At 37.7% G+C, this 26,768-nt stretch overlaps 1 protein-coding gene across 2 annotated transcripts in view; it reads right to left on the bottom strand.

Moving 5' to 3' along the window:
• The window catches only part of b4galt2 (UDP-Gal:betaGlcNAc beta 1,4- galactosyltransferase, polypeptide 2), a 195,278-nt gene that overhangs the window by 29,009 nt on the left and 139,501 nt on the right, over window positions 1–26,768 (bottom strand). For both annotated transcript variants that reach the window (XR_006011286.1, XM_041992539.1), the window contains exons 5-6: window positions 12,142–12,329; window positions 6,933–7,055 (exon numbers count right to left, since the gene is read on the bottom strand). Coding sequence is in view for 1 of the 2 variants with exons in the window: in XM_041992539.1 (XP_041848473.1) it covers window positions 6,933–7,055; window positions 12,142–12,329 (311 nt within the window). In the remaining variant the exon portion in view is untranslated. The remainder of the gene's footprint in view (window positions 1–6,932; window positions 7,056–12,141; window positions 12,330–26,768) is intronic.

Genomic DNA, 26,768 nt, shown 5'->3' with positions numbered 1-26,768 from the left:
AAGTCAAATGAAACAGTGTTGTTTTTAAAACCTGTTTTATTAGTTTCAATCTTTTAACTTCATGCGCATTGCATTAAGCAAAACTTAAATTAAATGCAACAGTCTCTGACTTGAAGAAAATTGTTAAACATTTAAACCTATTTTCTGCACACTCCAACATAATTTAACTTATATTTCTTATATTTTAAAAGCCTTTTCCGTGTTTATACTCCGTTATTTGAATAGATATAAATATAATACAGCAATAAAATAATTAAACTCAAAGTCTCTTTTGACTATATTCAATTATTACATCCTTTAACAGCTGGTAAAGTGCAAAGTGGAAACAGAAAATACTGTTGCATGCCACATTTAGGCTGTTAGACCAGTTTCATTTTATGGCTATCCTGACAAGGCCCTGTGTGTTTTTGTTTTCTTTAGGAGTAAAAAAGTGGTTATATTGCATCAGGAGAAGCTTTCTTTTCTGGGAAAGCACCAAATTACCTGAACTGAACACCCTTTCCACTGGCGCACTGGTCGGACTTGGAGTGTTGTATTTCATGTACATCTTTTTGAGGTTGAGAACTGATTTAGAATCTCAAGCTCAAACCCTGACCTTAGAGAGTAAGTTGCTTTTGTTTCTGCTGAAAAGCTTTCTGTGTGCTGGTTCTCAAAATCAAAAAGGTCCATTTCAGCTGGCCTGGCTAGCAGTAGGAATACATTAGTATTCTCAGTTGCAGAAGCAGCACTATTGTCAGAAGTGACGGCTGCAAGGAGTCCTTCTTGGCTCTCCAGTACAGTATCAAACCATGTCTTGATGGCCTGTAAAATACAATATGATATAAATAAGATTAAAACTGGCTATTTTATTTGCTTTGTGGGCTTTACTGACTAAACAATCTCACGTCCTTTAATTACTGTATGAGATTTAATTTTAATTGACCTCTTTATTATAATCTTATTAATGATAATTAATGATCAATATCCCTGATATTGATGACAGTCTGCTGTGGTGGCCAGCAATGGTTGTTTGGGTTCTGTCTAATTTGCTGTTAAGTTCTTGGAAGGACGTCTCGAGCTCGGAGAGCAGGGCTGATCTGGGGTCAGCTAGTAGCGCTACAATGTCGCATTTGCTCACATGAGCGTCAGCCTCTGACGTTTCACCTGTTATGTAATGTTGCTTTAAGTGTGTCGCTTTTTAAAATCATACATGTGCAACATAAAAGACACATCAAAAATGAGCAGGGATGTATATTAACCACATTTTCTCAGACAGAGATGTATTGAGAAAGGGCCATTTGCACTCACCTTGCAGTCCCCATCGAATACCGTTACTTTTCTAATACTGTTGAATATGATTGCATGCAATAAAAAATAAATTAATTTAACATTGTGACATTCCACTTGCATGTCGCTAATTTGTTTCCCCTTTTTAAGAATTGCTCTCTGGCTCTGACATGTACAGCTGTATTTCCCCATTATTGGGGCTCATATTATATAGTGAAGGAGGACAATAGATAATGGAAGTATGAGTATAAAACTATTTTAAAAAACTTCAGATAAATTCTTTGAAAAAAGATTTAATGGAAAAACTGAGCACTCCAAAAGCATACGGAGACTTGTGATGAACCAATAAGTGACAAAGAATCTGAATCCTGCAGACTTTTACTGTACATACAGGGACATTTGCAGGTTTTCTACTCACTGTGTACATAAGTAAATGTGCATTGCCTTCTAGTAGCACCAGACTGCAGTATGAAAGTTTGCACTGTCCCATCAGTGGCAGGATTTTGTTTAATAGAAAGGTGGCTGTGCCTGAACTAAATAGGCTCGAAATTCAGTGAAGAAAGACACAATGGATTATACAAACAGGGATAACAACACAAACCAGTATGCAGGCCATCTTTAAGCACTTTCACTTTGTTGTGTTGCTGGGAGAATAAAACGATGAGCTTTAGTTATAAATGTCCAGCACTGAATAAATGTTATGTGTTGATTCAAGAATCACTGACGTATATATCTTCAACATGCCTCCCATTTTAAGGAAATATGATTCAAATGTGATATGAAATGACAGTAAAGTTAAGATCACATTAGAAGCTGCTGATGTGTTGGCAGATTTTATAGTTTAAATGCATCATTATAAAAATCCAATCTTCCTGCTCATTTCCCAAGACTGTTTTTTTTTTTTGTAACTGTCTTGGAAACCTAATGAACCTAATTTAAAACAATAGAAGTATTATTTTGATAATTTATCCTGTCGAAGTTCATGACAGAATAACTATTCATGAAATTGTTATTTTAGATGTTGATCCACTTATGTGTTTTTACTTGCTCAAAATTAATGATGGGGATTATAAAAGAAAAAAGAAGGAGCTTCTCAAAGTTTGATAACCACACCCAACCAAGACATATAACTGAGTGCATCAAAGGTTTAGAATTCTCAAAGTTTTTGATCCAAAAATAACCAGACTCTTATGCCATAATCAAGGCCTCACAAAAACACGTGCTGCGGTGGTTGCATGTGTTCATGATGCTGGCTCAGGCACCCCTGCAAGTCAGTACTGGGAGATCTGTAAAAAGAAAGAGGAGGGAAAGGGCGAGGAGAGATGGTGTGTGTGTGTGTGTATGTGTGTGCGGTTGAGGCACTAAAGCCTTTGGGATGGGAACAATGTCTGCCTGAGGCTATTGCTGCAAGTTCAGAGAGGGTGTTGGATGAGGATGCTGAGAAGAGAAAAACCCTCACTCTCTTATCTTCTCCCTCAGTTACATCCCCACCCTTTATATGGGGATGGGATGGGGGTTAAGTGTCACTGGCAGTTGTGGAACTGGCAGGTGTCCTCTCCATTACAGGCTGAAGCCACACTGAACAGCAGGGACAGCTTTTCCCCAGGCTGGTGTTAAGCTGGTAGGACCCATTTCAGGCAGTAGCCATGGTCTGAGGCATCAAAACCAGAATAAAGAAAGAAATTGCTGGAGGGGAGCAAGCGAAAGAGATGTGGAGAGCTGTAGGGACGGAGAGGAAGACAAATAGAGAGAGGGGAAGGTGGTTAAGTTGAGAGCAGAAGGCGTGAAAGAGCAATTTACTCATTTAGAAGATGCTCCCTTTTTCCAGAGCAGCTTCAGAGAGAACACAGATAAAGGCTGGTGGACACATCAGCGGTTCAAACACATGAACTCTGCCACCTTCTACCAACACAGGGAAAACCAAAGGCAGGCTTCACGGCTGCCATGCACTCTGATGTACACCACCGCTCTTTTATCTCTCCATTTCTTCACCCTTGTCCTCATGTTATTTTACTGAATCCACAAAGACTGAGCCTGCTAGCTATTTAGTTCACCCAGCTGGGGACTCAGTTCTCCTCTCTGTATGTTGCCTCAGCATGCATTGTTTGAACTTTTGAGCTTCAGATGCTTGTATGTTTAAATAAAACAGCTAATAAGCCCTTACATATAGAAAATGATAATGACTTACGCCATCCACCTTCCATAAATTCTTCATGCAGCTAAGCAGAGTGAACAGTAATGTCACACAATTGATATGCTTTTTTTTAATTAATCAATTTATTTAGTAGGCAAATAAAATATTTCTTATCAGCTGAAAGCAGACAACAGACTTTAAAGGAAAACATGCTCCATACAATCATGCTGGTCTGTCCATGAAGAGGTGGGTCATTCAGCTCATGAGATGCTGCAGGAGAACATTCATGAGTTTCATCCTCAGATGGCCACAAATGAAATATCATGAATAATCATCTGAAGGTAATTGAGATTTTTTCAGTAGTGGATCAGCACATATAACACTGATGGGATGTTTATGGAAAGAGAGGTGCAAAGAGGGGTGAGAGTGAGAGCGATTGGTGCATTCATTAAGGGGGTCAAGCAGCAAGGCAGGCTACAAACCCGGCGAAAAAAATCAAAGATCCTGCTTTGCTGGATATCCTCAGCTATGAGGGTGCATCCATGCACCATCTTATTCAAACTTGTCTAAATGTGTTTTCAAGGGGCGTTTTATATCTGAAGTGCTTTAAAACAAGCCAGCCTTGAAAAAGACTCTAGATGTTGGGTCAAAGCATGAGCCTTCAAATGCAACGCAGCACACTCTTTGCCTTCAGCTTCATTTAATTTAGTTTAGTTTTCTGCCAGTGTATTCATAGGAAGACTGAACTTTGCATTTTTTCTGACAGTTTCACTTTGCAACAAACCAGAAGACAAGGACAAACAGAAAACTGAATTATGTCAACTTCTCCCACGTCTTCGTTAAAAAAAGAATGCAAAATGTGGTGAAATGCTGCATCAAGCAATTTTTAAACAGAAAAACAAACTGTTTCTTGCTTTCGAAAAACAAATTAACCATTTCTTGCTAGCATCTTAGCTCTAGTTTGTTGTCCACCATGTCTGGAGAAAAAGGGTTAGCTGGTTTGGCATTAGCTGCTGTAAATTAAACTTTATTCACATTTTACTTGATCTTTGTGACGTTTATTGCAGTGTCACAAGGTTAATCTAAAATCTTTAAGTTCAACCTCCTTGTATCTATACTATGTTCTCCTGATTGTGACCTGGAAATCATTCAGGGAAAAATTATATCAAAGGATCTCTGATGTCCAAAAATGCTCCTAGAGGAGAGAAGATTGAGGAAATAAACCAGTTTATCCTTTGCAGAAGTTTTCTGGCACCTGCAATGCCTGAAGGGGGTGTTATATGTTAATCCTATGCTTTAAATTGAATTAAATGTACATTTCTACTTTGGTGAAAACAAATGAGGCAACTAAACAATGGTTAGAACATGCAGTTGTGTCACAAGTCATTAAGTTGTTGTCAGTTCAAAATGACTCATTTCTTATTGCCTTTTTTTGTAAAAAATCTGTTTCCTCGTCTTTTGTCTTCTCGTGTCTGTCCTGGTAAGGTCTAAGACAAAAACAGAGGAGTTAAGTAGAGGAATAGAGTGTGTAAATTGTGAAATAAGAAAAAGCAGCAATTTATGGAGTTCATACCTGAAGGGCCTTAAAAATGCATTTTGTCTAATAGCCAGTAGGGGAATGAAGAATTTTGATTGTACAGTCTAGAAGAAAATTAACCTACTTTTTTACTCTTTTGATTTATTAAGTCAGGAAACATTTTCCTAAAGTGTTTGTCATCTCTGACACTAACTTCAAGTCTCCTAATCTTGAGCTCTAAAACTTAGGTCCCATTTGGATCAAATTACATCACAATTCATTTAATTTGCATGGAGAAACTTGTGATTGCCAAGTTAAAGTTTCTACATGTTTGGCTTAACGGCCCTCAAAAGAACTAAATATCACAATGCAAAACTTGAGTATTAAGAATAGTATAAAATGGTATTCTGCAAGAAAGTAACCAAGTTGGTTCCTCAGTCTGGTCCTCTGAGAGCCGCAGTCCAGCAGATTTTTAATGTATTCCTGCTTTGACACACCAGAATAAAATTAAATGGATCTAACAGCCAATCAAGTTTTGCACAGGTGACTCATTAATTTGAGTCATGAGTGACGGGGAAGGAATACAACTGAGTCAAGTTTTCTTAACTGTGAGTTTATGACATCTGGCCACATGACATCATATTTTATAGGAGCTAAAACGGAGTGCAGAGAATATCTTTGGGAAATCTACAGCACTGAATGGCTGCTAGAAGCTTTCATCCAATAAAAAGTTAGTTTATATGTCATCCTTTGGCACGTAATTACAAACATACATGGACCCGTTCATCTGTCACCCAGTGAACCTACACATGGATCTCTTTTATCACATCTTACAGGATACTGACAAACTGCTGTAATCTTCTGAACGCTGCTTTTCACAGTCCATTCTTAAAAAACCGATTTTCTCAAATGCTCTATTTTCAGTTTTCTTCTAAGGCTGTAAATCTGAAAAGGAAAAGATAAGCTTCACAGTATGAGGGCGACAGCGAGAAACACACAGAAAAAAAGAAAACAGAGAGGGAAGAATACAGATGCAATAGAAACACTGTGTCTGTGGATAGGCGTCTTGCTGCGTGAGTTTATAATTAGTGTACTTGAGCCCAGTTAACTGATTGCAAATGTAAATGTTCGTGTTGCTGAAATACATTTTCTGTTGAAGTTGGTTTGATTTGTGTTGTAAAGAAATACAAAAGTGACTTTTTACAGTTGGCTCACGTGACATGACGGACATATTATGTGTTAACTGAGCAGGTCAAATGGAAAGAATTAATTCTATGTCAAATCTTTACAGTTTTTTGGCTTTACATTTTACTTTCTAAACTATTAAGCACAGTTGCTGCATTATTAGAGTTGTTAATAGTAAGATTATCAGTTCACAGGGTAATTAAAAAATCCAATTCCAGCAACTGTATGAGCTGAAAATAAATTAAACTAATTGCCCTGCAAGTGCTTTAACACAGACTTAAGCAGACTTAACTCGTTTCTCTGTCAACCTGTCAAACAACTATTCTTCTCCCAGATTTGATTTTAGGCAGCATCCACAGCAATATCATTAATGAACTCCAGCAAGTCATTAATAGCTGAATGAAGCGCTTCAAAAGGTTAATTTATTTGCTAATCATTCTCCTTCTCTGAACAATTATAATAAATCATCTCCACCATGAAGAACTTTAGAGTCCCTTTTCAGCTGAGATGCTTAATTTTGCTTTTAAAGTCTTCAGTAGAATTAATGAGTAATGCATTAAAGTGCACATTTGTGTGGAGATGTAGAAGTGTATGCACGCGTTGCTGTTGGTGGTCTGACAAGAGCTTGTTTAAAAAAAACAAACAAAAACTATTTTAAAATTGAGAAATGTATTGTACTTAATGCTAAAACGTTCACGGTCTAATCTAGACGTCTAAAAATGTCCTTCCTTTTATTACCACTTACACAAAGTCTATTATGTACGATAATGTCAAATTTTATTGGAGCAAAACTTCAGGCAGCTCAGGCAATATAAGTTCTTTCACACTCACCTGTTGTAAATGTCGTCATCCTCCCCTCCCCAGCCCCAGTACTCGTTTGGAAAGCCATTGATCTTCAGAAACTGCTTTTTACTGAGGCCTGAAACTCCTCCGAAGTAGCCTGCATAGGGCAGCCTGCAGGAGAGGAGGAGGGAAGAAATGAAACAGATGTGGGAGGTGAAACGAGGGAAATGTAAGAGGGGAAGCAGAGGAGCAAAGGCTACAAGAAGAAATTGCATTTCAAAGGATCTACATGCATATTCTAGATGAATATAAAACTAAAAATAAGTTCTGTAAACAAGAGAGACCTTTCATACCGAGTCTGGCAGTCTCACTCTGAATGTTATCTTCTGAATCAAAGGACTAAAATGAGGGTAGCATGAGGAAATTTTCATGAGAATTGGAGATTTCGGAGGGTAAAGTAAAAAGCAAATCAAACACCACTTGGGCATGTCTATCTTTAGTCAAATAAAAATGCTCCATCCATTGCACTGTCTACAGCATTATTAGTAATTCTTCACTAATGGCTTTAAAATAGAGCAGATTTACTTTTTTGGCAGCTGCAGCTGAGACAAACAACCAAACCACATATTTAACATCCATTTAAATCAAACCTCTTATGTTTAGTTAGTTTGAACGGATTTATTTTTCCCCTTGATTTGTTCATTTGAACACACTTGAGGACACTGATTGTACTTTTCTGTGAACCAAGATATTTTGTTTAGGAGGGGACTCCCACAACATATTTCACACTTATACTCCTTTTATTTATCCATCCATCAGTTGTCTATACCTGCTTAGTCCCATGTAGGGTTGCGGTGAGGCTGGAGTCTATCCCAGCTGCTACTAGGCAATAGGCAGGATACACCCTGGACTGATCACTGCTCCATCACAAGGTCCTTTCATTAATGTCTGAAAAATCTAGAACTGGTTCACAAAACTGCTATGGACATCACTGTTATATCTAGACAGGCCCCTGAGTGGCAAAACATTCAACATGGCTCCCAATACTAGTGACAGCATTTAGAGTATAACAAATAAATAATGCTTTAAATTAAAAGCTGTTGTTCTGACTAGGGATCCTCGTCATCTGCTAATAAATGAAGGGACCACAGACATTAATTCCTTGCAATAAATCAGATCTCCCGATGTTTATATGTATGTATTTATACATTCATAAAACTAACAAAGAAGAACCTGCAAGCATATAAAAACCTGGATGCCTGGACATACTTCAAAATAGAAACTATCAGCAAAATCAAGGCGACAAAGACCTCAATTAACATTCTGGTTGCATATGAACAGGTTAGGCTGTTTGGATGGATTACAAAATATAGACTCTACATGCTCAGCTGTGAGACAGTTTAAAAAAACCGAGGTACACTTTTTGCCTCCTTATTGTAGTTTCTAAGCTTTTTACCCCATTAAGAACTTGATAATATGGCTATCAGGATTACAAAGGCGGGTTAGGAAAATGTCTTTGCAAACCATTAAAGCATCAATAATACATTTACTTTAAAATATTTGGAGAACTTTACAATCCAGGCCATTTTCTCTAACTCTTTTATTTGCAGAATGCACAGACAAATGTTAGTGTTAAGTTGTCCTGAGTAGCGAACATCTATCCATCCTCATCTTTTACGCTAGCCAAGGAAAACATTGTTACATATTTTTTCTATTAAATTAAAGGAAGAAAAAGTATCATAGTATAGTGCTGACTATGAATTAAAGATCTTAAATAGCCAATTTAATTAAGTCAAAATATTGTAAAATCATGCTTTTTACTGGACTGCATGAGTTTTTGCTGGTTCAGTCAACTGGACAACAGTTCGTCCCTATTTTAGACATGATTTCTGTGTTTTAGAGTCAGTCAATCTACAGCCATTGAGCCTGCTATGTCTTGACCACAGTGAGGGTAACCTGAACACAGTACTGCGATGATATCAAGTGCATTCTTTTTATATTAGAGCCATCATCAGTCAAAATCAAATTAGTCAGTGCTCTATTTCATGTGAAACTGTGATCTTTGACAGAGAAATACAACACAAATTTGCTCAGTTGTACATGTGTCTTTGTGTTTTAATCATTTCCGGTTGTCAAAGTATTGGGATGTATTTAGAGGAGTCTTGTTTTTATGTGTGGCTTCACAAATTAGATCTTATGTGTATCTTGTCATTGGTGCCTTTAAGTGGACAATATATACATGACTTCCAACTGTAAGGGGATAATCCATATTCCTCTCTACTTCACTCAAGATGCAGATGGGTGTGTAAAGCAATTCCAGAGTAGGCCTCTGGAACTGATCAGCAGTAGTTGTTAATGAGCCAAGTTACTAAGAAAGCTTCTAATAAGTTTTCACATGTAAACTAATGCTGTTAATTCATTTAATAATTAACAAAGACACTAATCATTTATACTGTGAGACGGCGTGTTTGTATACAGTGAACAAAAGCGAGTGGGTGAGCAGTTGTGTTTTTTCCTCAGTAGTTATGAGATAGGTGGAGTGGGATGAATGTCAGCTGTGGGTGTCATGACAGGCGCCTGGAGTCTAACCAGAGGGCAGTGTGTGTGTGTGTGTGTGTCCATGTATATATTCTGCACAGACTGCAGAGAAATATATGACAGCTCACTGTTGAAAGATGACAAGCAGAAACTAAAAAGACTGTATGTTTCTGTACAAGTTCTCCAAGCAACAATACGGTCAAAAGTGTGTATGAGTGTGCGCTTAAAAAGGACAAGAAGAAATAAAGAGGTTAAGAGAACAGACAGTAAACTTAATATTGGTCTGATTATTTATCAGGAAAAGTGTGGACCTCATAATCCAATGTTAAAACAAATTAAACAAGTAAGTTATGTGACACACACACACACACACACACACACACACAAAAAAAAAAAAAAATAAATAAACATATTGATATGGAGGTCCACATGTTGGTGAAATGTGAGTTTTGACTATTGATCCTGTAGTTAAAAACCTCAGTTTCCGGAGGGCTAATCTCAATTTTTATTTGTTCCTTAATAATTCTGTTAATTTGAATTCTTCAATAAATCTTTACAATTAGTCTGAGTCATAATGGAAACATGTCCTGTAGACTGGTAAAGTCCAAATGAAAGATTTTGGCTGCAAGAAGCAACAGTGTGCAGAAATGTCATAACTGTTAAAGACGGGGGAATAAATCCTGCTTTGGACTTGTGTTACAACCAGGAAGAGGAGCGCAAATAAGTTCCAGCACAGCAGAATATCACACACACAAAGAAAAAAGGAACATTAAGCAGGTCAAACAATGAAGATGAGAAGAGGGTGAGCATAACATGATAATGCTCTTAAACACGCCTTAAAGCAACAATGGATAAAGAGCAATTACTCTTGACCCAGAAATCATTGAAATCAAGAAAACAAGACAACCCAAAATAATCACACAGAACTGGATGCCTTTAGCTAAAAACAGGGATTAAAACAAGAAAAAAATACCACATACAAGAATTAAGACCCATTTAATAACAAAGAGCATTTGCAAGCTGTGAAACTTCAAAGAGGCAATTATATTAATTACCCAGATTTAACTACAAGATTGGTTTCTTTTTCTTTTGTTGCCTCCTGGTGTTGCAGCACCAGACATTCTTCAGTCAATAGTTTGATTACCCTTCTGCAATGGCAGGGGTTCAGTTCAATGGTTAGATTGTATGTAAATATGCTCGAAAAGCGATAAATGTCATGCAGTAACTTCTGAACCTCCACTAGACTCCCTGCCAGACAGGAACCTCTTCTGGCTGTTAACACTGCTCTTTGGCTTTGAACTTGTTTACACCTTCACATCACAAACAACCCAGCCATGAGCCATGCCTCCTACTGTCTACTGGCACAGGCTCTTTCAATATCTTGGGAGAAACTATATAAGCTGAATCTGTGGGTGTCGTAAGACTTTAAAGGTGAAAATAAAACACTGAGTTACAGTGACATTAGAGCCTCTAAAAGAGTCAACGTTCTCTCAGTCTTTGTCTTATTTTGAGTGATTATTTGAGTGATATTCTGCCATAGATGAACCAAATTGCACATGACAAATGTCTGTATTTTGTCTGTTTTGTTGCTCAGTGAGAAAGCACATACCTTCGAAAAGCTTTAAAAAAAACCCACATTGTGAATTAAGTCCAAGAAAATCCTGTTTGGTAAATGAGCTGTTGAGGTTGAAGTGTTAAGCATGACCTACACAGCCTTCACGGGAGTTTTTCTTCATGATAGCTGTCTATTTCTTTTACATTTCGAAGCAAAAAAACTCTTGTATTCATGAAATAGCACAGCTTCAATACAAAATGTAGTCCTACCTTAAGTATTTTAAATAATTCTCTTAATTTCTCTGAACAGACTTTTTTGCTGCTTAAGTTATAAGGAACCAAAAATTGAAGAAAACTCTTCAGTCTTTGATTAATTCAGCTACAGTTGCTTTTGTTGCCAGATAGCATTAGCTTATTGAACACTATATCACAGAGGGTTTTCAGTTGGATAACTTGCAGACTGACTGCTCTTGGATGCAGAAGTCACATTCGTTGGCCATTCATCAATACTTTCAGTGCTTTTAGATAATTGAGGGCAGGTTTGGTGTCATTATGCAAAAAGACACTAAAATAGGACCCAGTTGTTCAATGCTTTGGAGTTTCTCTGGCTACACTGCTTTTAAATGGCTCTAAATTAATAAAATAATGAATCCTAAATATATTGTATACTTTTATATTGTATATTTTAAATTTTCAAGACACACACAAATGATTTCTGACTGCTTGTTGGTCTAACGGATGCGGCTTGCACACAGTCTTCACTGTTAAAGTTTTCCACTGCAGTCGAGACTCGTTAGTTACGCTTTGTGACGTGCTTTTGTTATGACTACAGAGGTGCAACCAAATGAAGCTGGCAGCAGAGAACTGAGTGCATTTTCATGCTAATTTAGGCTGCAGATAAGTATTTAAATTTATAATTAGATTTACTCAAATTAAATATTGCTCTCTTTGTTGTCTCTCTAAACTAAGGCTGTAGGCCATCTCTGCAATTCCTTGTTGGGGAACCAATATTTACATTTCAAAAAGTAGTTGCGAAAGTTCACAACATTAGTTTGAACTGCTAGGCAGGTATGAAACTTACCTGCAACAATAGTTTAATCCTTTTATAATAAAACAACCCCTCAAAGTATCAATAGCATGCAGGTACTGGACAATTTATTCTCACCTGAAGCCAAACTTGTCCATGGCGATTGCAAAGTGTCTCGGCTGGTCGTAACAGTGGTAAAGGTTGCGGTCATCCATAGGAATCAGATCCACGTCGCTGAAGATGAAGCAGTCATACTCTGCATCCTTCAGCGCTTCTGTGTAGCCAACATTCAACAACTTTGCACGATTAAAAGTGTCCTCACCCAGCTGCAAGACAAGATATCACATACAGACATGAGTCTAACTGCTTGGAACACAAATGAGGATATAAATTATTAATAAGGCTCCAGTAAAATGTTCATTTAACAAGATACCCTGAGAAATAACAAGTCTTTAAAGCAGTTTACATTTGAGTAATGTGAACGGATATAAGAATGAAGTGTGCAGCGGACAGAATACATAAAATAAACAACTTTACTATTGTTAAAACGTTAAGATGCTATCAATGTGACTGTTTAACAATCTATTAATAATGGAAAAAATAGTGCTGTTAACTGGAGAAAATCAGACAGACACCTTTAGTCAAAGTTCATTCCTTATGCTGTTTACATAGGATAATGCTAAAAGGATGTAAAATAATAACAAAGGAATCCAGACATCTTGTTTGGTTTGCTGGCTGCTGTGCATTCTATTCAACATGCCACTTATTTTATTACATATTGCATTTATCCAACAGATGCATTAATAAAAAGCAACATGCAAGTGAAAAAAAACATTTCCAGGTTATGTTTTTTGCCCAATTACACTAGCATGTGAAGTGGGGAAATTAGGCCTTGAACCAGCAGCCTACTCTATGCCATGAGCAACAGTCATCTTGTGGTGCAAAGCGAAACCTAATTAGAGTCCCAAAAATGTTAATATATCCAGGACTGAAAAAAAATTGAAATTTTCTGCAATAGCTGGTTTGTCACCTTCCATTTTGAAGCATCAAGTTCAGCATTTGTTTATTTGCTCCTTGTACTTTCTAGAGCCACAAGCGACCATCACCGAAGATGGAGCTTGAAATTTGAATCTAGCTAATGTCACAGAGTAGGATGTCCTTCCCACTTTGAAATAGATGAAGAGGGATGTAGATTTAAAACTTATTGAAATCCAGAAGACCCATCTTTAAACCAGTAGTTAAAGACAGCATGTGACCTGTAAGGAGGGTTTGCAGGGAGTCTGAAATTCCACATGCACATGTGAGCTGATCTGTACACAAATGTAATCTGATCTGCATGCATCAGACCATGCATGCATACACATTTAACTAACTGTTTGCACAGAAAGCCTTTTTTTGAGCATGAAAACTAGTACATCATTGAGGCTGAGGGTAAAATTGTGCAGTTTGTAATGTGTGCATGTGTAAAGTTATTTTCCATATGTTCAAATTTCTTGATATTTGTCTGTGGATTCAAACACACATTTGTAAGTCCCCAAAGTTACTCACGAATTGTTTTACGCATTTTAAAGTCATGTAATACACATTTGTAACCATTATGAGAGCAATTTCATTCCATTATTTAGTGTCTGCAGTGCCGGTCTGTGCAGTATTTATTGCTACATGCAGAATGAATTGATGTGTTCATTGACTCCAACAGAGCCGGATACTGCAGTGAAGTGCATCTGTTTTTCAGTCTCAGCATGGCCTAGGATCAACACTTTAGCTAACATAAATGAATTCTTGTCTGATAACACAGAAGTGTGAAGTCAAGGTTAATTGGAGGTTGGAGGTTAATAAGGACAGTTGTAAGGTATTGTATATCTTTCTCTACAGAACCATTAATCAACAGGTATTCTCAGTCCAGGTCCTTTAGGCAGAAGAAATATGAGAGAGCAAAAGAAAAAGTTAAGCTGCAGCCTGACTGTCAGTTGTTGCTTAAACACGATTTGAAATTATTCTGCGATCCTGGACAAGCAAAACAAAGACAGTAGAAACAGAGTTGTGACATGAACAATTATTTTCTTTGTGAGTTGGTGCTTCTCAAAGTCAAGGATACTTTCTCAGGAGGAAAAACACAGAATAGAAGAGCCCTAATGAGTGGACACACACCCACCCACCCACACACACACACACACACACACACACACACACACACATATACACAGCACTTGAAAAATGGACATGTCTGCTGAATAGCTGCTAGCTACAAGCTCACTACTTTACTGACAGTTGATTTAATATGATTTATACTTAATTTTTTCCTCTTTGATGGAGGACTAAAATAGAAAATAATAGATCTTTATTATTACTGTAACAAGTATAATTAAAGCCGCAAGCGGCATCCATCGGGTCCGAGCCTCCTGGCCCCCGCCACCCGTGTCATTTACCTTTTTAGCTCAAGCCATAAGAGCGTGACATGACATATGTGTCACATACAGTTTCTGAGACAGTTTGTTTCAATTTATGGAATAAAGTTTGTTCAAAATCCTGTTGAACACAATGTCATACTTGTCTTCTGTTCCCTAATAGATACCCAGAAGCAGAAAACCATATTATATTATTTTTAATATATCATATGGTAATAAATGGTAGATACCATTATTTACATTTTGTTAAAGGGCCAAATCATATTTAAAAATGTGTACTTTTCTTACCATTTTTTCATGGGACAGGCATAGATGCGTTAACTCAGCACGGTGTACCTGTGTGATTGTTTTCAAATAATGTACATGGAGATAGCTGAGTCCTAAAAAGTAGAAAGCCAGCACTTCTCTCCAACCAGAGGGAACCTATTTCCATGGCAACAGGTGTTTTCATGTGTTAAGGACCTAACAAGTATGAATACTGTCAACTTTGGTGCAGATCCCATGTATTTGTTTGGAGATATGAGCTAACCATCACAAATTATTGTGCAGTTAGTGTCATGGACAATTCACTCAGTCATAAGAAGTTGAAAATTAGTGACAAGCTGACACTGCTGATAGAGAAATAATAGACAAACTACTGTATGAAGCCCAAAGACACTAGAAAAATTAAAGTTTAGCTTGAATAGAGAGAAAATGTTAGTGGATGACATTAAATAGATGATGCATAGAAGCTTCCTCAAAACTGTGGATTTAAGGGATGTATATATATATATATATATATATATATATATATATATATATATAGTACAGCCATTGAAGACCCATCTCTTTTGAATACATTCGATGAGTGTTTCAGAACATTTGTGTTGTAAATCAGCTGAAGAAGACCAGATATTAAATAACTATTATGTTTTTTCATTTTAGTTTTTTCCATTATATTTCTGCACTTTTTACAAATTGAGATCATGTGCCTTGTTTTCCAGTAAATGACTGAAACGTGTTTTATTATTATATTCCATTTATAAAGGCAGATTTAAAATAAATATATTGGGTCATTTGAAACCAATTGTTAGTAGTTTAATAATCCATATTTTAATATATATATATAACTATATAACTATACAGCCAGGTCATTTTAATCCATTTTTAGAGTAGAAAATATCAACCAATGTGCTGGGTCCAACACATAACCCATTCCTGCTGATTTAAAATAAAGCAGTGCCGAGTCGATCCATATTTGACCCAGCAGCAGGGTTAAGATTGGGTTATTTTTGAACCCAGCAGTTTTTAGTGTGTGTGTGTATACATGTGTGTACATACATATACACACACCACACATCCTTTAACAGACAATGCCTCAACAGCAGGATTAATGAAAAGACAGCTTGGTCCTGCTGGATATAAGTCATAATATTAGTTAAAAAAAAAAAAAAAAGATGTGATTGTAAAAAAAATATTAATTATTCAGTTATTCTGCTTATGTCAGTGCCTGGTGTTAGTTCATATTTAACAATAGTTTTATGGTTAGAACAATAAACAGGGTTACAGATGTAATTATTATTAAGCTCACATAACAAAAAGTGGATGGTATTAGGTATTATATAGTGATATAATAGTGTTGCCTTCTATACATTAGGATAATAAAATGGCAGTCATCATTCGAAGCATCTACAGACACTTGTCCAAGTTGAGGACCTGAAAGTGGGGTAAAATGAATTCTAAAATATTACACTGCCGCAGATCACGTGACTACCTGCAGTCACCACAGCAACCTAAAAAATATTTCCTTATATTGTATGTTATTATTTATTTTTTGTTTATCCATTTTTTGCTGAGTTTTGTTTAATCAGCCTGTTTGTTGTTTTTCTTGCACTGTTAAGACCTTCACACCGCAATGCATTGTGGTATAATTCTTCCCGGTCTTGTGTTGACAAGGATCATAACTCTGATTGGATGACGTTCGGATTTTTGAAAGATGCACTTTTCGTCGGACATTTTGTGTGTCTGTGAACGAGCCTCGGTCTTTTCAGCTCAGCTTCTGATCAGACAATACGTCTAGTTCACAGCAGACTGAAAAACTTTTGCACTCTTGTGGATTTATCCAGCAAACTTCGAACTTTTCGATCCAGGACACCTTCTTCAGCTTCTCGGACGTGTTTGTGGCTTTGCTTGGTAAGTTTAAGATTTTTATTAATGGAAAAGAAACTTTTTTCTACACCGTGTTAGCTTACAGCAGGTCGAAGTGGATTAATGTGACGTGTAACCTGTTAAATACTCTGCATTAAAATGATAGTTTATCACTATTATTATTATTTAAAGTGAACTAAAATAATAATGTCTTAACACTACTGTCCAAAGCAATCGAATATTTAGTAAAATAAATCCCCAGGATATATATTTAGGAGAAGCAAGCTAGGTTAGCTGGTGTTTTTTTTTTTTTTTTTTTTTTTTTTTTTTTTTTAGGATCATGTTTCTGCTTGCTTTGTTTATTGCGGTGTGTTTCTCATTTAAGCTCCTTATTTGCTAAACATTGAACATTTATCACGTTTTTACTGTGATAATGGGGTGATTCCCTCTGCTAAAAGTCTTTATCATGAAAGTTATTACACTTAGATTAGTGAGGTGTGACATACAAGTTCGTGGTTCGATCATTCTGTGTTACAAGCATTACTTAGTGGCAATATAATTTAATTATGAATTTGCCACTTCTGATTTATGGAGGACGTAAAGTGACACAATTGAATTAATTAAATATATCATTCAATAATTACTTAAATGTGTCATTATATAATTAAAATGATAATGACATACATAAATGTGTTATTAAATAATGAAAATGATTATTAAACACATAAATGTGTTATTAAATGTATCTTTAATTAATTAAAATACAAATGAATATATGTAAAAACATATAATTATTTATGAAATAATTATAAATGTTTTTCAAATTGATCTTTTTATTGTATAAATTAACTTTTTAAATTTAAAATTATATGAATTAATCTATTCTCTCTTTTTTTTTTAAACAATTTATCACTTCTTATGAAAATGCATATATTGCATCACCCTACTGGTCTTCCATAGGATTCAGCCTTGAATCATTCTTGGGACACTTATCAATCTGGCGAGCTGTGGCAGCAACCTGGGTTACACACAAACGCAAGCAGCAACGAAATAAATAACATTAATATAATCTATTATGCTTTGTTTCTACATCAATGCAGTTTCATCCATTCTTGCATCTCCATGTATCGTAGAAACAATAGGTTCAACACTCCTACTGTTCTTGTTTTGACATCTTTTGCAATTCACATGTCTGTTGTGTTTTGAGAGGGGTATGGCTTGATGATAGAACATGCCTGGGTCTCCGTTTGTGATTGGTTAGCAGGAAGTAATAACTGTAGTTTTAAGCTACATGATGGACTGTGAAGATGCACAACCCTATTGCGCAATAGCATAAAATGGCCAGACCAATCCTTAAAATATGTTTTTAAATGTTTTGATAATTATCAATATCTATCATTTATATATATACATATATATATATATATATATATATATATATATATAGTCTAACTTATTTTGTCTCTGTTTTCCAGTACTTGTGTAAGATTGTTTGTGTGAGTGGGTGTGTTGCTCTCTGCTGGGTGTGTGTTTGTGTGTGCGCGCCAGGGTGCGTGTGTGTGTGGGTTGTTTTTTTTTCTAGAGATGCCGAGGAAGAAGAACTTCAGGATTTCGCAGGCAGCGAGGAGGAGTGCTGCGGACAGACGGACCCTTGACGTTTCTCCTCAGGTTCCCATGGACCGCTGTGCACGTATGTATCCAAGCATTTTTAATTGGTTGTGATTCAGTGATTGACAATCAAGTGTGCACATATTCTGTGATTGTACTGATCTGTTTTTTTCTGTATGTCTGTAGCGCATGGCACTGGGCACCGGCACAAGGTGAGGAGGTGGGAGGTGTCGGTGCTCACCGGGCGGCAGCACAAGTTGGTTCTTCCGCCGGAGTCCCACGGCAAAAAGGTAATGCTGTGTTTGAAATATACTAACGTAATGAAAACCCAAGTGAACAATACACGGTGCTAAAAATACCAACATGTTTTCATTCAGGTGGTTTTTGCTATTGGTGACTCCCATCTTCGAAGCCTTGCAGGTATGTACTTATATTTTTATGTTCAATAAAGTATTAATGTACTGTATTAATGTATTTTATAAAATGTTACACAGACAAACAAATACAGTAGAAACTTTCTTTGTCTTTTAGATGGCATCGTGCGGTTGCCTGAGGGTCGTCTGGCGTGGGGGTTCATGTCAACGCCGGGGGCAAGCGCCACCGAGTTGAGAACTGAGGTGCTTCATGCTGAGGTGCCTCAGGATCCCGACTTGGTGTGCGTCTTGGCTCCGAGCAATGACTTGACCGCCAAGCACACCATCGGTCGTGCGGCTGCAGACTTCGAGCGGTACCTAGCCACCGTCTGCAGTCGCTGGCCGAAGGTGTGTGTGCTGGACTTTCCTCCGAGGTTGACCGTTGAGGACTCCCTGCAAGAGCTCTACCGCCAGGAGTTCCACCGTGTGGCAGCCCGCATGGGTACGTGAAAATATGTGCCTGCGCTGTTGCATGTTTATCACAGATTACATCAGAAATATGGCTGTAGTTTATCTTCAGTGTAGTGGTATATAGATGTATAAATTCTGTTGTTTTACAAGCATAAAGAGCTCTGCTATGTGTTTTTGTTTAAGCTGTGAAGTACTTCCACATCGCGGACCACTTCCCCCGGCAGTGTCTCAACCTGTGGAGTCGCGATGGTGTAAGTAGATCATTTGTCTTGTCATGGTTTGATGCCTTCGTGTTCATGTCAGAGGCTGAGGTGGAATCCAGGACCTTCTGATCTTGAGATGATAGACTATCTGAATAGAGCTGTGTGTATCTAGTGAGAGATTTTGTGGAAAAAGATACATTTCATGAATGTCGTCCTTGTAGGTCCACCTGAGTGATGACGTCGGCATGGAGATCTTCGCCCAGCTGCTGTGGACGGTTGCTTACACGGTTGTCCTTTTAATTTTAAACAGTTAAATCGTCTTATGAAATATATGCAAGTGTTCACTTGATGTAATTTTGGCTGCTGACCAAGTGTGGAAAAGGCATATTGTTAATGATTATGTCTTTATTTTTTGATTGAAGCAACTGGAGACCGTGCCGCCAGCCCCGCCGGTGTCTCGTCCATCCCCACCTTCTCGCTTCACTCCCCGTGTGGTTGTGAAGGGAGAGGTGAGGGTGCGTCGCAGCCCTGGGCCCGAGGAGTGGACTGTCGTTGGTCCGAGCGGCAAGGTAATAATATGGCATGAAATGTCACAGCTGTCAGACTCACATTTGATTGATTTTTCACAGACCAAAATCCCCTTTGTTTATTTTGTCTATATATTCTTTCTCTTTCAGTCCTCTGGAGGATGCAGTGCAGTTCAGCGGGAGGTTCGTATGATATTTGTATAGAAAAACATGAAGTGTAATATTTGCTGGAAGTTAAATGGTTAAAGCAGGAAAAGTCAACGTTTGTGTATATCTGTTTCTGTATTTCTAGCCGGCTGGCATCCCCCTGAATCCTGTGCTGTTCAGCAGTGAGATGTTGGAGGAGATGGAGAAGGTTTCTCCATCAAATCTGACATCTCCTGCTGACTTCGCTGGTGTTTCACCGCCAAAGGTAAATTGCATCCAGACAAACATGTGTTTAGAGGTTATCATAAAATGTTTTATTCTGAAAGTCTAAATGATTAACGATAGACTTCTATAACGCTAAATGTGTTCTGTGTCCATATCATTTTGGACAGACGCTGCGTGTGAAACACCACTCCAAGAGGACTCGAAGGGTAAGTAGATTTTGGAAATAAATGTTTGTATTTATTATTTTTCCTGTGTTTGTGAAGTGAAATAAACTTTGTTTTTGTTTCTTTTCTATTTGAGGCCGCATCCAGCCGAGGGATTTCTTCTGACTCCAAGGCCGCTCTGGAGTCGAAGAAGGTAAGAAATGTAATTGTGCTTAAGATTTGTGTATTTTTATGTGCGTGTGTGTGTATATGTGTATATATATGTATACATGTATCATATATATATGTATGTATCATCTCTGAAGATGTGTCTTTGCAATTTCTGTCTTGAGGTCGGGGCAACGTCCAGGCATCCGGTCCCTTCTGGCCGCACTGACGAGACGACGGTGAGTACCGTTTACATTAACAATATCTGTAAAGTATATATTATTTGTAAATTAAGGAAAAAACACATTTTTGATGTATTTAGGGCAGGGGTGGCCAAAGTCGGTCCTCAAGAGCCACAATCCTGCAGGTTTTACATACATCCCTGCACCAACACACCTGACTCAAATTAAATGAATCCTACAGCCTATAAGGATCTGCACAATGACTCATTAGTTTAAGTCAGGTGTGTCGGTGCAGGGATGCATGTAAAACCGGTCTCGAGGACAGACGTTGGGCACCCCTGATTTAGGGGTTTTGCTAAATTGTTTTAAAGTATCAATTTTGCACATACTCAGCATGACAGAAAACAAATGTCAGTGCACAGACAGCAGTTTATTACACATGACAGTGATTAGAGCCCATTGCATGTTGATATCCTTTATGGTTAGGTTGAGACAACACAGAGCCCGGGTGTGTTGTCTTCTACTGATGAAGATGAGGCAACTACTGCGAAGGTAAGTGAGGTGAGTATGGGTAATGTTGATGTTGTTAGGGGTTCAGTTCACCAGGGGCACAGTCGGTTTAGGAATCCGGGAGTTCAGTGTATGGCGATAGGGTTGGTTAGTTTGGCCAGACATATGGTGTCTAGTGTGTTCAATTGGAAGACAGAAGATTTAGATTTAGCTCTGTGGTTAGGAGATCAGCTCTATACGCATCTGAAGGACCATGGTCTAATTCCTCCAGGAGAAGACTTTTTGATGATCCCAGAGTTGCCGAAAGAGCACGTTTTATACTGGCAGAACTTTAAGTTTTCGTTCCCTGAGACTGTCAGTGGTGATGTCACTGTGACTGAAGGAGAGTTCATTGAGTGTGGAGCATTTGTGACTCTAGAACATGGGCTGGAAAGGATGTTATCTCAGTACCAGACATGTCTTTTGACCTTGTGTTCAAATACATGTGCTGTAATTTCTGCTAGTGGTAGGTTTGCTGTTGTTGATTCTCATTCACGCAGTGCTACTGGCATGGTGGATGTTAATGGTACCAGTGTAGTGTTGTACTTTGGTTCCATTAGGGAAGTGTTTGATCACTTTAGTTGTTTGGCAGCGATGTTTGGTGGTGAAAGCAAGCCTTTTGAAATAAATGGTGTTGATGTGAGTAGGGAGTGTGAATCTGATGATGGCAATAAGCAACGTGTAAAACGTCAGCTGTCAGCAGATTGTGATGAAGTTGGCCTTTCCAGCCCATCTAAACATACGCCAAAGAAAGGCCGTATTAATGTTTCGATGGTTGTTTCAGATGAAGAGTTTGCTGTTGAGGAACAGGTTTTGGTAAGTCGGCAGGTTAGTTCAGATGTGGAAGTGGTCAGTGAAGGACATGAAAAGCTTATGTTTAACCCTCTCTGTGAAAATACTTGTCAAAGATTGTGTACCAAATTAAATATAGAGTGTGAAAGTGTAAATAGCGCTGCGTCTAGTCGTGTCGGCGAATTAGGCGTTCCGTGCCAAAATAGAGACATAGTTGCTGATGGTAGCTGCTATTTTAGGGCCGTTTCTCAGGCAGTGAGTGGCACACAAAAGCATCACATTAAAATTAGGAGAGCGGTTGTTAAATATTTAATGAAAAATGATTTGAAATATAAAAGTAGTTTGAGAGAAGGTTATTCCTCTGTGGCAGATTACGTAGACAAATCAAAAATGCGTTATGTTAGCAGCTGGGCGACAGAATTAGAAATACAAGCCACAGCAGATTTGTTGGGTATTAATGTCTTTACATTTATTGGTGGTCGTTGGCTAAAGTATGGATGCAGCAGCAGTTGTGTGTCAGAAAAATCAATTTATTTAGAAAACTGCCTTGGTAATCATTATGAAACTGTAGTTTGCGTTAAAGAACCCAAACTAGAAACTTGTTATGGATACTGTAAAGTAAATCTTTCAGAAGCGTGTCGTACTAGATTGTCAGGCAAAGATTTAATTAGAGATGCTTCATCTGAAAGTGACACGTCAGTTTGCAAAAAGGACATAGAGCGCGGTGTATATATTTCTAAATATAATAAAGTAATGAGAAGAACCCAAATTAGGAATATGAATAAAATAAAGTATGCACTAGATGCGCGTCACCGTGAAAATGTGAAAGACCGAAAAAAAATAAGATATGCCCTAGATGCGCGTCACCGTGAAAATGTGAAAGACCGAAAAAAAATAAGATATGCCCTAGATGCGCGTCACCGTGAAAATATGAAAGACCGAAGAAAAGTAAGATATGTACTAGATGCGCGTCACTGTGAAAATGTGAAAGACCGAAAAAAAATAAGATATGCAAAAGATGCGCGTCATCGTGAAAATCAGAAAGACCGAAGCAAAATAAGATATGCAAAAGATGCGCGTCACCGTGAAAATCAGAAAGACCGAAGCAAAATAAGATATGCAAAAGATGCGCGTCACCGTGAAAATCAGAAAGACCGAAGCAAAATAAGATATGCAAAAGATTCGCGTCACAGAGAAATAGTTAAAAGAGTTGTAAAATCAAAGAGGCAAGAAATTAAAGATAAAGACAAAACACAGAATATTGAGTTTTTCACTGAGAGGTTTTTAAACAAAGTTGAACATGGTCCTGAATATATCTGTTGTGTGTGTTTCAGGCTGTTGTTTCCACATCAGGTGTTGAGCTGTAGAAAGGATGCTTATAACAAGACTGCGGCCATAGCTTCTTTGGCAGATAGGTGTATTAGAACTGAGTATTTACATAAATGTAGGGAGGATTGTGTTCAGCCGTGTCAGATTATGGCTTCAAGTAGAGGGCATCTTTGGATTTGTTACACTTGTCATCATAAAATTTCACATGAGCAAATGCCTGCTGAAAGTGTAACAAATCATTTGGTAGTAGATCCAGTTCCCCCAGAATTGGCTTGTTTGAATAGGTTAGAACAACATTTGATTGCTTTAAATATTCCGTTTATGAAAATGCTTGCATTACCTAAAGGTGGCCAAAATGGAGTTCATGGACCAGTAACCTGCGTTCCATCGAATGTAGTTCAAACATCTAAAATGTTGCCCCGATCAAATATGGAGGGGTCTTTATTGGCAGTAAAATTAAAACGTAAGTTAACTTATAAAGGCCATTATCAGTATGAGTTTGTGGATACAATGCATATTAGGCAAGCTTTACGGTTTTTAAAGCAATCAAATAAGTTTTATAAAGACATAGATTTTAATGAGGAATGGGTTAATGAGTTGTGTGTCTTAGAGCAACCTGAGGATGAAGAGAAGGACAATGCAGAAGTAGTTGAGAGTACTGGGGATGATGTTGAGGATGATGAGTTGCTGCATGATCGACAGCAACATTGCATGTTTTCAGATACGTGTCTAATGCCTGTAGATATTGGTCAGGAAGTTCTAGATCAGTATTTTGATAGTATAGTTAATGTTGCACCAGCTGAGGGTAATAATCCAGTTAAGTTGTTGACAGATCGAGAAAATGAAGCAAGGTGTTTCCCAGTGTTGTTTCCTCGAGGTCGTAATATGTACCATGAAAGCCGTGTCTATAATTTGTCGTTGTGCCGTTATTTTAATAACCGAATTTTACATGCGGATAGAAGGTTTGCTCAGAATGTAGAGTATATTTTCTTTGCTCAGTACATGTCTGAGGTAGAGCAGGTTGTTTCCAAAGTAAGTATAGCATTAAGAAAAGGTAAAGGAGGTGAGGTGAGCGTAGAAAAGGAGGAGTCCTTGAAGCAGTTGTTGGATGTAGATGACGGTTTCAGATTTCTTAAGCCGATTAGAGGGACTCCAGCATTTTGGCAGGGAGTACAGAAAGACCTGATGGCTTGTGTTCGGCAACTTGGGATTCCCACATGGTTTTGTTCATTCTCTTCCGCGGATCTGAGATGGCAAAACCTTCTTAAAACAATTTTAAAACAGGAAGGTCGAACACAGACATTCGAAGAGTTAGAGTGGACTGATAGATGCGATCTGTTGCGTCGTAATCCTGTCACTGCCGCCAGAATGTTTGATTTCCGCTGGCACTGTTTTCTGAAGGAGGTCCTTATGTCTTCTTCAAATCCCATAGGAAAAATTATTGATTACTTTTATCGGGTGGAGTTTCAGTGTCGCGGGAGTCCTCATGTGCACTGTCTTTTCTGGATTGAAAATGCGCCTAAAATTAATACTAACAAAGACGAAGAAGTGGTAGCTTTTATTGATAAGTATGTAACATGTGAGCTACCAGCACAGGATGAGACCTTATTGGAGATGGTCACATCTGTGCAGCAACATTCAAAGAGGCATTCAAAAAGTTGTAAGAAAGGTGGCACTGAGTGTCGCTTTAATTTTCCCAGACCAGTGTCAGCTAGGACATTTCTTGTTAATGTTCATTTGAAACCAGATTGTGATAAATGTAAGAATAGGTTCGATGAAAAATACGAAGGAAAACAGTGCACATGTGGAAATCAGTACTACTACAATCTGCTAAAGGTTGATAAGGATTTGGCAGTACGCACTCTGGAGTCAGTGAAAAAGGCGTTAAAAGATGAGAACAAGACGTTTAATAGTTTAGATGAGTTGTTTCATAGTTTAAATATCAATCAGCAAATATTTGAAATATGTTACAAACGTCTAAATATGAATAAAACCCAAATTGTATATAAAAGAGACATTAACGAAGCATGGATTAATCCATATAACAAGTCTCTATTGAAATGCTGGAATGCAAATTTAGATATTCAATTTGTGACAGACGCGTACGCCGTTATAGTTTATATTATTTCATACATTAGCAAATCAGAAAAAGAGGTAGGATTGTTGCTTAGTAAAGCTCATAAAGAAGCAACAAAAGATGACAACGTCAGTGCAAAAGAGGCACTGAAACAAATTGGCAGCGTTTATCTAAACAGTCGCGACGTGTCTGCTCAAGAAGCAGTTTATAGATTAACGGGAATGCATTTGAAGGAGAATTCGCGTAAAGTAGAGTTTATACCAACAGGGGACAAAATAGTTAAAATGAGTAAACCAATTAGTGTTATCCAAGAATGTGGGCTAACAGGAGATGATGTGTGGATGGTTAGTATAGTAGACCGTTATAGAAGTAGGCCTAATAATAGCACTTTTAATGACATGTGCATAGCAACGTTTGTGTCAGAATATCGTCTTTTAAACCGAAATGAAAAATCAAAGAATGCGATTCAATTGCAAAGGGGATTAGGATTAATTCTTAAAAGAACACGAACAAAACCCGCTGTAGTTCGTTATGCGCGCTTTTCAAAAACAAAAAACCCCGAATTATATTTTAAAAGCCAGTTACAGTTGTTTTTGCCATACCGCGTAGAAGATGACTTAAAAGCTGCTGATTGCGAAACATTTGAACAATTTTATGAAAATGGTTCCGTGATCTTTAGTGATGGATCAGAACACACGGTTAAATCTGTCGTCGATACGAATAGGAACAAATTTGAGGTAGAAGATTCAGAAGAATTAGAAGAGTTGCAAAAGAAACTTGAAAATGAGGGTGGCCCTGAAGTTGCCTGGGGAAATCTGTGCCCCGAAAAAGAATTAGAGCGTTTAGAGTGTCAAGAAGAAATTAGAGAAAAAGAACAGACACCTGCGGAAGATGCAGAAGAAATAGGTCGGCAACCCGTAGACAACATTCCAGATTTGGCTGTTAGGAATGATCAGGTGTGTCAATTAGAAAAGAATAATAATGTAATTAGTAGGCGTGAGGGCTTAGAATTAATTAGATCTCTAAATGAGAAGCAGCTGTCAGTCTTCTATAAGATCCGTAACTGGTGTTTGGATAAAGTCAATGGTAGAAACCCAGAACCCCTCCATGTGTTTATATCTGGAGGAGCTGGAGTTGGAAAGAGCTACCTAGTTAAAGCGATTCAATACGAGGCCACAAGGTTATTGTCACCAAGTTGTCAGAATCCAGATAACATTTGTGTTTTATTAACGGCTCCGACCGGAATAGCTGCTTATAATTTAAAGGCAGCGACTATCCACAGTACATTTGGCATTGGCAAAGACGTGAGCCTACCTTACACACCTCTGAGTGAGGAAAAGCTCAATTCTTTGCGTGTTAAATATAGTGATTTGCAGATAGTCATAATTGATGAAATCTCCATGGTCAATCATAATCTATTGGCTTATGTCCATGGCAGGTTAAGACAAATCAAACA

This window comes from Melanotaenia boesemani, chromosome 8 (genome assembly GCF_017639745.1).
Source record: "Melanotaenia boesemani isolate fMelBoe1 chromosome 8, fMelBoe1.pri, whole genome shotgun sequence".
In the NCBI taxonomy this organism is placed as follows: Eukaryota; Metazoa; Chordata; class Actinopteri; order Atheriniformes; family Melanotaeniidae; genus Melanotaenia; species Melanotaenia boesemani.
The sequence above is the reverse complement of the archived record's forward strand: the minus strand, read 5'-3'. Positions and strand labels throughout refer to the sequence as shown.